General features: G+C 38.2%; 1 protein-coding gene across 2 annotated transcripts in view; it reads left to right on the forward strand.

The window, feature by feature from the left end:
• LOC126092383 (centrosomal protein of 120 kDa-like) overlaps nt 1–18,337 on the forward strand; it is a 185,848-nt gene that overhangs the window by 15,025 nt on the left and 152,486 nt on the right. For both annotated transcript variants that reach the window (XM_049907947.1, XM_049907946.1), the window contains exons 2-3: nt 1,629–1,776; nt 4,180–4,300. In XM_049907947.1, coding sequence (XP_049763904.1) covers nt 1,629–1,776; nt 4,180–4,300 — 269 coding nt within the window. The remainder of the gene's footprint in view (nt 1–1,628; nt 1,777–4,179; nt 4,301–18,337) is intronic.

An 18,337-nucleotide genomic window follows, 5' to 3' on the forward strand; every position in this document is an offset into this window, starting at 1 on the left:
TTTTAATAGCGGGCCGACCGGTCCGCTGGAACAGTGAACAGAAAGATGAAAACCCAAACACTCTGATTAAATAAAAGTCGGTACTTATCTTTATTAACGAAGATACAGAAACACAGTAGTGAACTCCGTGTCTACAGAAATCTGTCTAGTTCGAGTCGGAGCGGCTAGGTCAGCGTCGGCTGACGACAAACAACAGCTCTGCTGCGATGAACACACAACTGACTAGCAAGTGCACAAATCGGTGGCGAGTATCCCACTGAGCGGCGAATACAGAACTGTCCTAGCGCTCGCGACTCCAGCGCTTAAGAAGCCAGAAGCCAGAAGAGGCGCACGCAGACTTGCGGCGATTTCCTGTATCGCTGGCGCTGCTTATGCGGACGGCGTCCAGACTTTGATGCTGCCAACCTTTTGGCAGCAGGCTCGGTTGGCATTACTGGCTAGGATATAACAGCAGTCATATCAAATGCCGGCTATCTTGGCACTTCTACACATTCTTTTATGTAGATGAGACTACCAAACAAGCATCCATATGAATAAGAGAAAGCAGTAGATTTTCTCATAGTAGAAACCCTATTGCTAATTGTATTATATAAAGGGTGATCAAAAAGTTTCCGTTTGAGGGCCATACATTCCAGAATTGGTATTTCAATCAGGCAGAAATGCCACGAGTGTTGTGGCAATCATCACACCGATACATCTAGTTGAAGATATCCGTTTGGTAAAACACTGTGTTGTGCTGCATGAAGAAGTTTGCAACTACGTGCTGCACATCCTTGTCCAATAGGAATTGTTGGCACTTCAAGGCCTTTTTTAATGGACTGAAGGCACAATAATCACATGGGGAGAGATCAGGACTATAGGGCAGGTGCTATAGATTGTCTCCCGCTTGAGTTGGTGTAACTTCTGTGTTACGACATGTGCGATATGGCGACGTGCAATAACATGAAGCAGTGGCACCCCTTGTCACAGTTTTCCCAGACGTTTCTCTTAATTGCATGCTGTAGTTTCTCCAGCATTGCACAGTACCATTCCCCAGTGTCGGAGCCACCAGGTTCATTGAAACCAATGAGTAAGGTTGCCCTCCCAGATCAACTGGATTCTGGTGTCAAATCGTGACTGGTACAGAACTTTACGCACCATTCCGAGAGACATCCAGTATCCATGATATCAAAGACTGGTAACAACAGTTATGGGCCGTCTTGCCTGAGGAGAGAATACAACAGCTTCTTGACACTCTTCCCACTCACATTAGTGTTAGCATCCAAGCTAGAAGGAATGCCATACTGATAACTGGACTCATACTGCCAAGTTATTTGTAAATTTGACTTGATTTTGTAATCATTGAAATAATATTACTTACCCTCTCAACCTATGAAGTTTCATGTTGTTTCCTCTGCCCTTTCTGGGTGCTTCAATTGTTTATCAGGCAGTGTAAATAATAGCTGATAGTTAACACAGCTTACAGAAATAATTTATGACAGATTCTTTCTTTGTTATGCCTTAATTCATTGTATGTTTCTGAAGCATCTTCTGGATGATGGATTCTGCAGAACACTTTATGAATGCATGATTATGGAAGTGTAATTAGCATCCTTATATTCAATATTATTGTAGTTATTTTGTTTCAGGGTCTGGATTTGGTTTCCTGGAAGAGCCAATCCTCATTAGAGCATCATTAGCTGGAACTGTACACGAGACAGAATTATGTCAGCCATCAGAAGAACCTATTCTGGACGTTGAGTTACACTGGGACACGGAAAAGAAGGTGATTAAGAGGTAATTTGAATACCTTTGTAACACTATAACGCTATCATGAAATTGCTGTCGCGTCTTCTATTAAAGTACAACAAACTTAAGTTATGAACAAGAAAAGTGTCACCACAGTATTAAATCACAGACAAGTTTTTGTATTCCATTTGGATTGATTTTGGACCCGCAGAAGTCCAGTTACATATTGTTTTCTAAAAACAAGCAAAAATAGATTAACTTTGGAGAAATGAGGAGAGTAACAATACCACAATTGTAGTTTCAAAAGTATAAATTAGGTGTGTATGAAATTAGATCATATTCAGAAATGACTTTTGGCCAAAACTGTGTGTGAATAAATTCACCCCCTTCATTAATTAAAAGCTAGCATTTGAGGATATAATACAAGACTGAGTTTCCATTACAAACATTTCATTGGAAAGAAACTTACAAAATATATGATGTTACGAGTATAAAGAACATTAGAGCATACATTGGTCAGAAATAAAAAAATCACAATTGTCTGAATGAGAACTTAACAGTTATGTATCACATTAGGGAAATGTGGACACTATGTGTTTTCACCATACTTAAAGAACTCTGAATACCTTATCGGAGAACTCCTTAAAAGTCATGGAAGTCATGACAGTAGCATGTAAGTGGTTGCCCCTGTAATTCTGTTATGAAAAGGAAAGATGCTACTCATCATATAGAGGAGATACTGAGTCATAGATAAACCCCACAAAGAGTCATAAATAAGCTTTTGGCCAGCAAGGCCTCCATCAAAAATAGATGACTGACACACACACACACACACACACACACACACACACACACACACACACACTCACTCACTCACACATGACTGCAGTCTGCACAACTGAAGTCTGTAATTCTGTATGACAAAACTAAGAGACTTTACACCCCCACCCCCCACCAACACACACACACCAAAGCCAATCATGGAATCTTCTATTTAATACAATTTAGTATATGTCCAAGTCTCTTGCAAGGTTTCATAATGTTTTCTGACACGAACTATTTACTGCAAGCGGGATAAAAAATTCACACAATGACAAATCAGGTAAATTTATTGATCTTTACTTAGTAGAAATGGGTCTCAAAAGATAATTTTCACCCAACAACACCAACAGCTCCCTAGCTAAAATTATACTTTTTAAATCTGTTAGCACGTCATGATAAACACTTTGCATGCAGACTCTGGAAAGTGAATGTCTTCTTTCCTTTGGATTGTTTTTGGCATTTTCAGTTATTTAGCTTCTGCAGATTGCTGCTTGCAATTTGTAGTGCCCACATGGCCCAGCCACCCAGACTTAAGTTTGCTGTGAGTTCCTCAAATTGTGTAAGCTAAGTACAAAATGATTAATTGAAAAGGATGTGTCAGGTTTTCTACCCTATCTTTTCTCAGTCTGAGCTTGTGTTTCAATCACTTGTCACCATTTACCTGTTGTATACATGCAGGTAAGGATATATGCATTATCAATCCAGAGATGAAATTATTTTACTTTATGTTTTCAAATGAATTAAATAAATGATTGTTGCTGGAATTTCACTTATTTACTTGTTATGCAGAGTGTAAGTAGCAGTTTATGTAAACTTTGGTTTTATTTCACTTACTAAGTAGACAGGTTAAGGGCTAGGAAGAAGCCTGTAGAGGCTACCAAATTGTCTTCACTTAGTAACCTTAAGGAACTGTTAGCATTTGTGGGGAAAAACAAACTATTGTGGCAAATTCATTCCTGATGCAAATCTTTAAATTGTAATGTTCAACAAGACTGCTGTAAGTGTTTTGCATTTAAAGTCTAATTTGTGATGACCACCGTGTTTATCAATGACTCATTTATTCTTAACAGTTGACACCTCTCAAATCTGGATTGACACAGTACTTTTCAGAGAAAAACGAACTTGACTGAACAACTGATAGCTTATGTCTTGAAAATACCAAATGTGCCCCAAACAAGCTATCTCCAAATTGAGAGGCAGACAGATCGACTTTAGCAAAAATTTTTGGACTTGAGAAATTCCACACTTTTGTATATGTCCTGGAAGTTCCACTTAGTGACAGGTTTTGTCTGACTCATGTTTGAAGCTGCTTGGGAAAACTACACACAAACTGCAGTGATGGAAACTATTCCTAAGAGTTGTTGTTAAAAGTAAATTGCAAAACAACAAGTAAACTGACAAATGCTAGTGCTTTATGAAGATTGCCCATGGGTCCAAGCCCATATTTTGATACAAAGGGATCAATGTATTTTCAGGGAGCCACAAACTTGCGTTATACCCTGGCATTGTTTCCAGGTGGCTGTATAGATTTTGGATAAAAATATTGAGAGAAATTATGAATTTTTCTCATTTTTGCATTGCATGCTTACAGTTTTTACTTTAGTTTTCAAAATGCATTTCTTTTTTCAGGTTACGAACACTAAGAACTCAGTTAAGACTGGAATGTTTGACACAATCACACAAACGTATTGGTTATTTTCTGGTACCTCTCACAACTGCATGGATTATAAAGCATGGAGAGGATGTAAAGGTAGAGGAAACTAATGTTTACATCATTAAAAGCAAATGAAATAATGTATAATGTTTGGCAGAGATTAAAAGTGTTATAGATATACAAAATGAAACAAGCTATTTAAATGAACGTTGTTTTTGTTGTAAAGTGAATGGGAATCTGCAGTCTTTGGCACTAGATTATCAGATTATACATGGTGTAAAGGGTATACGTACAGATATTTCTATTAGTGAATGGGTATGGTTTACTGAACAACATTACGTCAGCATTTATGTCAGTTGCAGAGTAATAATTATAGCTGTCGGGAGTATTATGTCTATAGTTTGGTTAGTATCTCCAAGCACATTTGGTAAGAGCAAGCCATTAATGCCTAGTTTCACCTTGTTAGCAGGTCAGGTGCTCTTTGCTGCTATTTCTGATGACATTACAGGGTGGTTGTTGAGCGTTAAATGAACTCCAGTAGCAGGTTATGTTTTTTCTTATAATTTTGATTAAATTTTCAGAATGATCCTTACTTAAGGTAGGAACTGAGTTAGAAAATTTGAATCTTTGAATCCAGGAAGGCCATTTCACACAACAGGTAGAACTAATCTCGTCTTCCACATCGTGAATTAGCTGTATTAGCCATCACTGTAGTGATGAGACAGAGGTAAATGCAACAGTATGTAGCAGTTCGCCTACTTTGTTTCTTTATTTGTTGTCCTCGGTGTCGTCGTACTGGCTGAAAAAATAGGGGGTGGATGTGCGGTACTGTCTACTGTAAATCACGTAGCCGACTGATGCACAATTGCATTTCACAGTCTTTTACTTTCACTTTTCACAACCCCCCCCCCCCCCCCCCCCCAATAATATAAAGTTATATATGGCCAGTGCACTATTGTTCTAACTTCCCATAATCCTCATTAATAGTTTGCGGGTGAACATCCACATACTGCTACGATAGTTTACTGTTGAACATCTACGAGCAGTAAAACATAACCACATAATTCACAGTTCTTTCCAAGTAATCGGGTACATACGGAACAGACACTGTCATTGTTTTATCACATGGCCTAATTGTATAACACTTGTTTCACTGTTAAGTTGATGCCTTGTTGTCGTTCTAACCGACACAGGTTCCTCGTCTGAAACTCGTCCATGGACTGACTACCGGGCCCTTATATATCCTCACGATAATAGGGGCTGAAACTACACATTGTTCAAAGTTAAATTTACAGAAATTACAATTAAAACTTAACTCATTAAGTTAACTGAATACATCAAAAACTTCGTTCTTTTTAACAGTTTGTTCTACTACAAGGTTTAGGCCGAATTATTTGATTAAGTGATGAAATTAACATATATTGTTATGCAAACAATACTTTTTACAAAACTGTTAATTGCTTTGGAATGAATTAAGGGCTGGCTTTGCTAACATGTTTTCGAATAGAGTCAAATAGATCCTTTAAGAATACAATTAGTTGTTCCTACAAATGTTTATAATTATTATAGAATTTATATTTGTTTATACATCAACAACAGAATTTAAGTTACAAAACGATTACTAATTTCACCCTATAATGAAAGATACTAGTAGTAGTAGCAGCTTTATTCATCCTTAGATCTCTTTTTACAAGGATACTGTATTTACTCGAATCTAAGCTGCACCTCAAAAATGAGACTTGAAATCAAGGAAAAAAAATTTTCCCAAATCTGCCGCACCTGAAATTTGAGACTCAAAATTTAAGGGGAGAGAAAAGTTTTAGGCAGCACCTCCAAATCGAAACAAAGTTGGTCCATTGTAAGATGAGACACAATTTAGGTCAAATGAATGACGATACAGCTACAATAGTTTGGTTCGAGTCGTAAGCTTAGCAGTTAAGCTTTACCAGGTAGCCATTGCTATGCTTCAGGCGCTCCGTCCGTATTTATAAGGGTACCCTTCCTTTTTCACGCGCTTCATCTGGTTTGAATTGATTGCTTATTTTTCTTTGATCTGATAAGTGCCGTACTCTTTGTTATAGGTGTTTATGTCACTCTAAGCTGAAAATGCATTACTGTACTGTGTCATGCATTGTTTGTCGGATTCTGATAATGAGTGTTTACGGCTTGTTGCCGCTCGCGGCATGGCTTGCCTTTGTGCATGCTACCGCCGCTTCCAATTTAAAAAGAAAGAAGGAAAGAAAGATAGGAATCGTCTCATTAGCGAAACAATGGCAAGAGACTGCTATTTGTTGTTACTTACACTGCTGCTTACTTTGATAATGACCAACAAGAACCAAATAATAGGCTGCATATGATAGATGTTCTGAACGAGAGTTTAGCGAAAAATTTTCTCCGTTTGAAAATCTTTGCAGACACCTCTTTAGTACCTTACATTCTGCACAGAAATTTGAGTCATCTTAGATTTAAAAATCTATTCAATTGCCGTGCTTCATTTCTGACTGTATCACTATTAGGCATAAGAATAATATGAATATAAACATGACATGATATGTATATTCTTCCGCGTTTGCTGTTGTCTCACTCTAGTTTTGTAGTTTATTAGGCAGACAGGATTTAAATGAAATAGCAGCAAACAGGAAACAATATATGACAAAATGTTTATATTCATATTATTCTTATGGTGAAGAGAATACTGCATGTGATTCACAATTCATAAAAGTTCCTATTAGCAACCATCTCTTCTCACAGTCAGGAAAAAATTCAGAATGTAGGGTTGGCCATATTGACAAACAACCCAAACAGTCTCGCCAGTTGGATTTTCGTAGTACATTGAAATGCTGCTACATTCGAAGATGAACAATACGGAATTTGTATTTACTTCATTGGATAATGTATGAAAATGCAGTGGTCGAAACTCGGGGTGGAGAAAAAAGCTCGTCTTCCACCTTTTTTTTAAATTTATCTACAGACGCAGAGGTTTTGGCGCCAGTTTTTATCTCTGTACCTGCAAACATGCCAGTGTAGCGCTACATATATTTGACGGCAGAAGTTAGTTGTGGCAGCACCTACCTACATTTTTCAGAACTTCCGCTTACTTTGCACTCGATTCTAAGCCGCAGGCGGTTTTTTGGATTACAAAAACCAGAAAAAAAGTGTGGCTTAGATTCGAGTAAATACGGTATAGAACATGTCAAAGTATTTACAAGTTTATGAATATAATAGAGGGAAACATTCCACATGGGAAAAATATATCTAAAAACAAAGATTCTGTAACTTACCAAATGAAAGCATTGGTACGTTGATAGAAACAATAACAAACACAAACACACACACAAATTTCAAGCTTTCGCAACCCACGGTTGCTTCATCAGGAAAGAGGGAAGGAGAGGGAAAGACAAAAGGGTGTGGGTTTTAAGGGAGATGGTAAGGAGTCACTCCAATCCCAGGAGCCGAAAGACTTACCTTGGGGGGGGAAAGTGACAGGGACACACACACACACACACACACACACACACACACACACACACACACACACACACATATCCATCCGCACATAACAGACACAAGCAGACATATCATATCATTGTCAGCAAATTGCAGCTGTGATGGACACACACCTGGGAAACAGTTCATACTACAAAATACTTTCGTTTGGCACCAGAAGCAAAACATTATGTTTTGTGAGCTTTGCTAGAGGAAAATATTTTTGTTAGGCCTCAGCCATTTATTTGTTTTGATGAAGTTAACCTAAAGGCACTGTATCTCGTTGCCAATAATGATATTGGATAGGAATTATCAAGGATCAATTGATAATGTTCAAGCAAAAATGCGTATATTAGATTTTTGTTTCTTTGATTTACAGCCTGCAGTATCCCTACACCTAACCTTGAATCTTGCCTGTTGAATGCAAATTTTACACAGAGTTTAAATGTTTGCAGTTGATCACATTTACTGAAATAGGGTTCATTGTTGAGTATCATCATGGATTAAATCTAAACATTATTCATCATAGCTTGTAGGTTTCTGAATTTGAATAATCATTCTCAGCCCCCCCACCCAAAAAAAAAAAATCATTTTCTGACATGATTTTCTCCACTGTCATCATCCCATATATAGCACAAATGTTTCTAGCTACCTCCCTTCTGTTGATCCCAAAGTGAATAATACCTCACAAATGTTAGACTTTCTCCAGATGACACTGCATTTCGTAACACCAAATAACAACCATAACCTTCAACTATGCGAAGGTCAATGTGTAACCTCAAAAGCAATGCTAGAACTTCAAATAAAAAGGTGAACATAGGTAAACACCCTCGTAACAACCTATACTCCAACATGCCCAAGACAGTGAATCACCATATGATTTCCTTTTCTTTCCCAAGGTGTATTTTAATCATTGTAGTAGAATAATTACATTAATATTCTTCAAGTGGTATTGTGCATGGGCAATGGCAACAGCAATGGCAATGGCATTCTTACTGCACGGTGTTCTCTCAGTTTTAAAAAGATATTTTTTGTGGAAACCCACACTAGAATCATAAATCATTTTATATATTGGGCAGTCAAATGAAAACAAGACAGATAGGGAAAAAAAGTGAACTGTTCATTATTTCAAAAGTAATCACCATATCCATTAATACATTTATCCCACTGTGAGACAAGGTGGTCAATACCTTCGTGGGAAAATGTCTGCGGTTGTCCGTGTAGCTATGATTGTACCCAGGCAGGCACCTCTTTGTCCAAAGCAAACTGATGGCCACAAATGTCTTCCTCCAGAGCTCCAAAAATATGGAAATAGTATGGGGAGAGATCAGGAGGCTTCCTAACGAAACTTCTGCAGCATAGTCAAAACAGTCTCAGCATCATGTTGATGGGCATTATCCTGCATCAGATGATGCCTTCTGTCAGTATTAATGAGTATTTGGACTGGGTGGCATGCTTCACATGTTGAGAAGAGTGTTTTGCCTATGCTGCAGAAGTTTTGCTGGAAAGACCTTAAACACTCTCCGTACAGTCCCAATTTCTCCTTATGCGATTTGCGTATTTTTGAAGCCAAGAAGAAAGGCTTTGGACAAAAAGGTACATGCCTGGTGCAATAATAGTTCTGTAGGCAACTGCAAATATTTTTCCATGAAGGCACTGACATCTTGTCTCACAGTGGGATAAATGTTTTGACAATTATGGTGATTACTTTTGAAATAATCAGCAGTCTACTTACTTTTTCCATTTGTCTTGTTTTCATTTGACTGCCCCTTATACTTGCTATAGTGATGGAAGCAACTTGCTCTGTAGATTGTAGAATGAGATACGATGCATTGTGACCACCTTGGCAGATGGCAGTTGCCATCAGGTGTCTGCTGCTGACCGGTGTCCATTGCAAGGAGGGCAAACTATTCAACAGGAGGTGTTTGAGCTGAAAGGATGGTGACAAGCCCTTTTGTGGAAATGTTTTCACAATTTTTTGCCATTGTAACGTAACAGATGCTGAGGACAGACTCAGGAGCGCTTGTTTTAAAGTGCTCTCCTGTCAGTGGAAGCGGGGCTTCAACATGGCTACTGGCTACCTGGTAAATGGCAATGCATGAGAGATGCTGAACATGTGGTGGATTTCCTTGCTGCAAAGATATGTCATACCTGCATGTATGGTATGAAAGGAGTGTCATGTTAAGAATTCTCACTAAAATAAAATATGTGTATTTAAAAATATTTGATATTTAATGTCACAAGATCCAGTAACACTGTGTTAATTCCAAAGGTACCAAACCAAGAGTGCCAAAGAGATGAGTCCATTGCTGCTTAGAATGTTTTTATACATCAAATTCTTTGCAAGTTACATCAGTCTTTGTAATTGCCATCTACTCTAAGGTGCTACACACTCAAATGTGGAGTCAAATTAAATATACTTGTTTATAGTATAACTTTTGAGCACCATCCTTTAATAGGATACAAACACTGTACAAATAATTTTGCAGCTTAACAAATTAAGGCAGATGTGCAACTCTCTACAGTAACACATATTATGAAGTCAGTACAGTGCTGACTTTCCATTACCTATTTACTACGTGATTCTACAGTATTTTGTTTTTTAATAGTAATTTTGAATTTATTTAAATCATCCATTAATAAAGGTTTTTACCACATGAGTATGATACATATATTGTAAATTCTAGGTGAAAGGTTGTTGAAGGCTGATTTGGAATAACTAATTTTATTAGTTAAAAGTGAGAAGGGAGCTCACACTATTACTAATGGGTCAGAAAATGAAACAAATTTTCTTTTTTCTTCCACCAGACTGATATTTTACCCAAACAGGTGAATTGTGGTTTCGAAAAAGTCAAGTAATGAGGCACTTTGAACTCATGACACTGCATGACATTTAGCCATGGACTGCGAATAGATACAACTCGGTCTCTGTTGATCCATTACAGTCAGGGGCATTGGCTGGTATGTATGTCTCGATTCAAAAAACTTTACAGACAGCCTTGTATTTTGGGTTATTTTATTTTATATGTCAAATGCTACCAGTTTCGGCAACTCAGTATTACCATATTCAGGTCCCATATGCTTTTTTCGTATTAACAAGCTTATCGTATGGAGCCATAAAACTGGAACCGTACATCCGGTGTCACCCTTTCATAGGAATCAGTTGCCTAACGGTTCGGATTTACGGTTCCAGTTTTATGCCACCACACGATAAGCTTGTTAGTACGAAAAAAGTTTATGGGGCCTGAAGATGGCAATATTGAGTTGCTGAAACTGGTAGCATTTGATATTTAAAATAAAATAACCCAAAATATACGGCTGTTGGTAAAGTTTTTTTAATCAAGAGATACATTAGACATAAGTTCCTCCAGAAACTTCTGCATTGTACTGTGTTACCAGATATTGCAGAAAACCGTACTTATTATTTTGAGGGACAGCCATTTTTCTTGCCTGGTTAGTGAATGACTTGGACTTAGTCTATGGGATGGCCATCCAATGTCCAAGTTTTATGTCAAATACTGTACAGAGATAAGGAGTTACATAGTCACTATGAAGGTGACAGAGATCCAGTGTTCCGACATTTTGTAGCTATCACAACAGTCTCAAATTTGATTGGAAAATCAAATATTTGCGATCAGAGACAAATTAAATGTTCTTTGCAAGTCGTTTAAGCACTATATTGTCAAGAAAGTTTCCACATGCAAGACTTAGTTATATTACCTAGTATAAGAAAAATCTCATTATTGTAGTGGAATATTAGCCACAACAAACTTTTGTGATGCTTTGTCTCATGCTAACTGAAGGTATGCATCAAGTTAGATCAATTTTACAAAAACTTAAATTATTACTTTCATTATTGCTGGGTATAAGCCTCTTCTGTTTGGTGTCATTTCTTCCAGGCCTGTGCGATTCTCATCCACACCTCAAAATAGTTAGTGAAGTTGTAATTACTTGTTATGTAAAATCTGGAAACCAATTCGTCTTTAATTAGCCTAAGATTGTTAAAGAATCTATTTATGTTATATACTAGTTCAACATGATTACATACAAACTTAGTTTCATTCATTAATAAAACTTATGAGGCCTATGTTCTGTAGTGGTTTGTTAATAGTGTACTAACTCATGCCTCATTAAATTGTGAGCACAAGTTGCATAGTACATGGCACGTTGGGTGTGACCAACTGCGACGGCTGAATAGGCGGTCGTATGAGGACAGATGCCATTGACTGTTGTATCTATATTGCGAATTTTTCAGAGTAAATTAATTAAGGATTTGTCTCAGTGATTTGATATTGTTCTTTTGGTATTTACTTACATTGTCTAGGTAGCTGACTTTTATTTAAATTTCATACTTTATCATTTTTAAATGTAATATGCTTTTATTGTATTTACTTAGTGGTGTCCCAATGCCACAGTTCATGAATCAAAATATTGCAACTTATCTTAAACTCATATGGGCAATATATGTTTTTTTTTTACTTTATAGACATTTTTTTAATTTTTTATTTAAGTTTTAACTTCATATTTTACCAGCACACACACTATGACTAACACACTTTCCCCACATTCACACAAATACTTTCCGGGATGAAACATGAAATTGTGGTGCAAGATCTTTTTCACTTATGCGATTTATGTGTTTCTTTTTTTAATTCACACATGTATCCATTGTGTGTGTTTTAGTACACATTTAGCTAATTTATGCAACATAAGCAATAAGCAGTGGCAATAATTCTAAATCAAGCCAGAATAAAGTGTGTTGCCATTGTGCTCTCTTGCAAGAGGCTGCCTAAATGATTAGGGCAAAATCATTTGATTTAGTACTGAATTGTAAACCTCAAAAGAACTACAAAAAAGTCTATAAAAGCATATGTTTATATTTTAAAATTGGACCGTACTTGCCCTTTTTCTGCTTTGTAGGTGCTGAAACAGGTGACTTCTAAAACCAGAAATCATCAGTACTGTTCAACAGTAAAGACAAAAATATATTCTATCAGACTTTCATTTAGATCTTTCTGAGCTCTACAATCTGTAATTCCATAACTTGATGTAGCTCTTATATATTACATGGTGTATTTCAATAGAGCACACTGGCAGAAAACATTTTGACTTAGTTTAGCTGATGAAATTTAATCATCTGAACAGTCTTCCATGGAACATAGCTAAGAACCATCCTGATTAAACCGGCTTTCAAGTAAAAGAACTGTATTAAAACTGGACCTTTCGTTTGCGAGCTATGATGCTTCAGACAGATACACAGATACATATTTTAAACTTATAACACCCTTGTTTTAGCATCGGGGTTTAAAAATACTTGAACCTATCTATTTGTGTATGGATGTTTGTCATTACTTAAAAGTTACTGCACGAATGGAGGACTCCATTATGTTTTTTTGAGAATTACTAAAGCAGTCGTAGAGATGGACGGGAAGTCCAGCCACACAAGACACATTGTTGGTGTTACATGGGACATGCTAGTTAACAATATTTGTGACTGAAAACTCTCCAGTGGCAGCTGTCGGTTGTGTCTGGCTCACAAGCTACACAGTTTGTTTACAAAAATGGTCACGTGTAAAACTCCCTACAGTAGCTCACATTTCCTCCCTTGTCATATGCTAGTAATGTTGTTCTGTTTGTAGTATCAATAAATAAAAACTTCAATATCTAGGAATATACTACAAGACAAAAAGTAAAGTTCGATGACCAGTCAGTAAGGGCATCAGCTTATAAAAGTTTACATAATATCAGTTGTTGCAGAAAATATGTATGTTAAATTACCATGAACTTTCCACAGCCTTTAAGAAAATGTGAATGTAAATTTTAAAAAAAATGGATGCAGCAAAACCCAAACCTGCTATGGCTACAAATAACTTCATAACTCAGCGTCTTCATCTGCTATCCTACACTATCTTTGTGTAACATACAACCATATATTGTTCATAAATCTCCTGAAGGCTTTAACTTCTTATATGTTATTAGCTTTCTTTTAACTATAACAAATCCTAATGAGAAAGTGTTTTTAATGAATGTTCAGTGTGCTGTTGCTGTAAAACAACATACTTTCATTACATGTGATTTATAATATGAAAATAACCAAATATGAAATCTGTAACCACCAATAGGACTTATCCTGTCACTGTATACAACAAACCATACTAGTAATGGTGCATTTTTGAGAGATGCTCAATGTTCTGACTCTTTAAAACAGCATATATTCACAGGATGTAAGTTATACAGAGTGTACATAAAGTCCGGGAGCACTTTCAATTATTTATTGCACAAGAACTAAACATTGTACAGATGTCCAACATATTGCATTTTGAAGAGAAACTCTGCAATTTTTTTTACAAACATATGTGAAACATGAATGACCCAGCAGATGTCAGTATGGTAATCAGCATGGCATCGTTGACTGGAGCAGTTGCTTTCTGTATTCTCTCCCGGAGCTCTGCTACATCACATGTTTGCGACGGTACATACACCAGATCTTTAATGTGTCCCCACAGAAAAAAAGTCACACGGAGTGAGATCTGGTGATTGGGGAGGCCATTTCATGAAACAGCTGTCCCCTTCTGTAGCATGGCCAATCCATTGACGCGGCAGCTCCGTTTTCAGGTACCCACGAACTTCACAATGAAAATGGGGTGGAGCCCCATCCTGCTGAAAGAAGAACAGAGCGCCCGATTGCATTTGAGGCAGCCATTGCTGCAACATGTCCAAGTAGGAATATCCAATGACAGTGCTCTCGGTGAAGAAGAATGGTCCGTACAGTTTTCGACGTGACAGTTTTTGCTTCTCTTTGCTGGGCGCAGGCAACCCATCATAACAAATTTGTTGTGCCAGTGGTAAATGACCTTCCTTGTTGGTGGCTCCATATCGTACTTGGTTCTAAACAGTTGTTGAACAGCTGTAGCACACTTGTTTTTGTCGGACTCCAACACACAGTAAGCTCGCTCCGCACCTGAACTCACCATGTTTGCGACTAGCACTGACTATCGGCAAATTATCAAACTACGCTGTGGCGGTACACATGGAAAAAAAATTTCAGGGTTTCCCTTCAAAATGACATATGTATGATATCTGTACAATGTTTGGTTCTTGTGCAGTAAGTAATTGAAAGTGCTCCCGGACTTTATGTACTCCCTGTATTATAAAACCCACCAAATATGGGCTTAAACTGTAAACAATGAAATCAATATGGCATCTCCCAAGTTCTACTTGTGACATAGAGAGCATTCTTGCCTCTTTTTTGGTTGAATGTTTTGTGACACATTACTGAGATATTGCAAAATTTATTTTGTGTTGCATGCACAACAGTTACTCCTCAACATGAAATAACAGGAAACGCATTTATAAAACTTACATTTCCATGTCATCATTAGCTAACTCACTCTGTGTGGGTACAGCTTAAGGGTGTCACCCAGGGAGACAAAAACTGGCATGTCAGGGATGGCAGAACTGTGGTGGATGGGTTAAGGAAGATGTAAACAGAGTAACTGGTCTAGACTGTCCAGGAAGAGCAATGAGGGTACCAAAAGTGGAATGGGCATAGTTATGAGGGTTTGACTAACAGAGGATGTAATTGGAATGAATGAGAGAATATCATTGTAGGTGGTATTACAGATGTAATGCACATCAGAGCAAAAAGAGGAGATTTGAGAATAATTACAGAAGCAGATGACTAAGGAGAACACAGTTGTAGTGAGATGTGAGTGCATTTGTTAGTGTAGAGAAATATGGATATGAAAATGTACTTGGAACAAATGCCTCGGGAGGCAAAAACAAAGAATGTGAAATTTTATTCAGCTTTTGCAAAAAGGATTCAATTGAAAGTTGGGAACTCATGTACTGATAGGAGAGAAAGTCATAAGGTTAATGTAGTATAACAGAGATTGGTCTAAAAGTCAGAGGTTGATTATTTGTTAGTAGATGATGAATGTTGACAGGCATAGCAGATATCAAAGTAATACCATCAAGAGGCCAGAGAAAATGACCATCAGCCAATATCAACGAACATGAGAGAAATAAAGGAGGAGGAAAAAAAAACAAGAACTGTAAATAAGAGCACAGAAATTAAAAGAATGCAGACTTGAAGGAACACCATCACAAGAGAGTAAGAACTAAAATTTACCTGTGTGTGCTACAAGCAGTGAAGAAACAATGGATGTGTTTTAAGAGCACACTGGTAGAAGCTACAGAGGAAGTGGAGATGTGTAGAACAACTGCTAGTAGGACATGTGAGGTACCCTTCAGTGGAATTATAAAGTTGAATAAGGAATTTTGGAGAAGAATAAGGTGTTTAAAGTGTGATTTCAACAAAAGAAAACAGAAGCAACAGAAGAATGTGAGAGGGAGGCACGGAAAAGTGGTTGTAGAGGAAAAGAAAAAAGTGAATACACAGGTGGACTATGATGATGCAACAGAATAGCAAAAGAAATAATAAAATACTGGGGGAGAAGTCTGGTATCCCAGCCTAGCAAGTTTGAAAGCTTGCCAGAAGACATGGATCTCGATGATGACAGCTGGAAGGTTGTGCCGTAATCTGCAGGCACAGCTCTCTCTGCTGCAGTGGAGACATGCTTGTCCTGCTGCCATATCAGTGCTAGTGGCTGCCCTTTAAAGCCAGAAGCACAGATCCACAGTCAGTCAGTCATGATTTCATGATACTATAGTATTTATTTCACACACATCATTGATTGGTTCCGAATTTGCTGCATCTTAGATTTTGATCTTGATTTAGTTGTTGGACTTGTTCCTCTGCTGTATCATCACCATTGTTTATCCTTCTCTGTTGTTGCCTTTCTGTTTGCTTTTGGCGGCTCGCTCTTGGTGCCCTCACCCAAATGACCAGACTCAGAAGTTTTGCAAGTCATTCATGGTCTTCTCAGACTCCGGTCACTATAATTGACATTGAGGTAAAAGGATAGTGATGTCCCATGAACGCAAAGCTCATGCAGCTCATGGGACAGCAACAGCTGTTCCTGCAGCAGCAATTGCAACAGCAGTTTCAAAAGACTGAATTTTTTCATCAGGAAATTCAGTTTTTGTTGAATCACTTACAGGTTCAGAGTTCCCAAAGCATCCAGGCTTTGGTCATTTCCCAGGCAGAGAGCCACCTAACTGTGCTTCCTCCATTTAACAGTGCCAAAGAGGATTTGGACACATATGTGCAGCAACTGGAACAGCACCCCAACACTTTTTGAGTTATGAATGAACTCTCCAATGATCACTCTTTCTTTCTTGGGGTTCCCAGAGACATTTTTCTTACTTAAGAAGTTGGCTTCACTCTCCAGTCCTGAGGCTCTCATGTTTGAGGAGATGTGTGTGTTGTTGTCCAGTTATTATTCATAATGATTCCACACAGTTACATTGTGCCTCATTTGAACCTGGCCTGTGCCACAGATTTCCAGGCTCAATTCTCCTTAGATCCAGATGCAGTGTCCCATTTCTGCCGGGCATGCCCTATTCCTGTCTCCTTCTGGGCAGCCATTAAGCAAGAACACGGTCACTGGGACAAATGAACCTGTTAAAACCAGTGCTTGGGTTACAACTATGGTAGTGGTCAGGAAGTTAATGGCTCCCTCCAGCTATGTGGAGATTTAAATCAACAACCAGTGCTGAGTCACAGGTGCAATCCTAACACCATATTACATACAGAGGACCTCCTCACAAAGCACAGAGCGAGGTGGCACTGTAGTTAGCTCACTGGACTCAAAGTCAAGATGATGACGGTCACCAGATTTAGGTTTTCTGTGATTTATTGTTCCAGGTAAATGCTAGGATAGTTCCTTTGAAAGGGTACAGCCCGATTTCCTTCCCTATCCTTGCCTTGCTACAGTCTGAGCTTGTACTCCATCTCTAATGACCTCGATGTTGATGGGACATTAATCCGAGTCATTCTTCCTTCCTTTTTCCTCAAGAAGCATGTTGGAGGTGAATATTTTTCTTAGATTGATCTTGCCGACACACATTTGCAGACCCCACTGGAATCACAATGAATTATGATCATCAGCACTCCCTTTGGCTTATACAAATACAAGCCCCTTTCGGATCTCTTCTGCTCCGGCAATCTTCCAGAGATATCTGCAATAGTTAACCATGTCCATCCTTGCTTGTACTGTCTTGATGGCTTAATTATCACGGGCACTACTTGTCAGAACCACCTGTGCAATCTTTGTATCCTCTTCACAACTTTGTGTCATGCACATCACAAGTGCCGATAACACATTGTCACTTCTTAGGAGCAAGTGGAATATCTCAGAACTTGCTCAACAAAGATGGGGTTCAGCCCACTGATCGCAGCGTTTTTACCATTGGCACTCTGCCCCACTCCCTAAACCTGCAGAAGCTGCAGGCTTTATTGAGAAATGTGAAATATTATTCTAAGTTCCTTCTACAAGCAGCCCACATTATGCACCTGCTGAACCAGTTCCAAAAGGGAGACACTCGGTGCAGGTGGACAGCTGTGTGTGAGCTTGTTTTCACACAGCTGAAGCATCTGTTGTGCTCGGCACCCTGCCTCACACCCTTTTCTCCATTATGTCCACTGCTTTGGCTGCTGATGCTTCTCCCTATGGCATAAGTGCAGTGTGGCACATAGAAATGATGATAGTACTGAGCAACCAATTGCATATGCATCAAAGACAC

Source organism: Schistocerca cancellata, chromosome 7 (assembly GCF_023864275.1).
Source record: "Schistocerca cancellata isolate TAMUIC-IGC-003103 chromosome 7, iqSchCanc2.1, whole genome shotgun sequence".
NCBI classification, from domain to species: domain Eukaryota; kingdom Metazoa; phylum Arthropoda; class Insecta; order Orthoptera; family Acrididae; genus Schistocerca; species Schistocerca cancellata.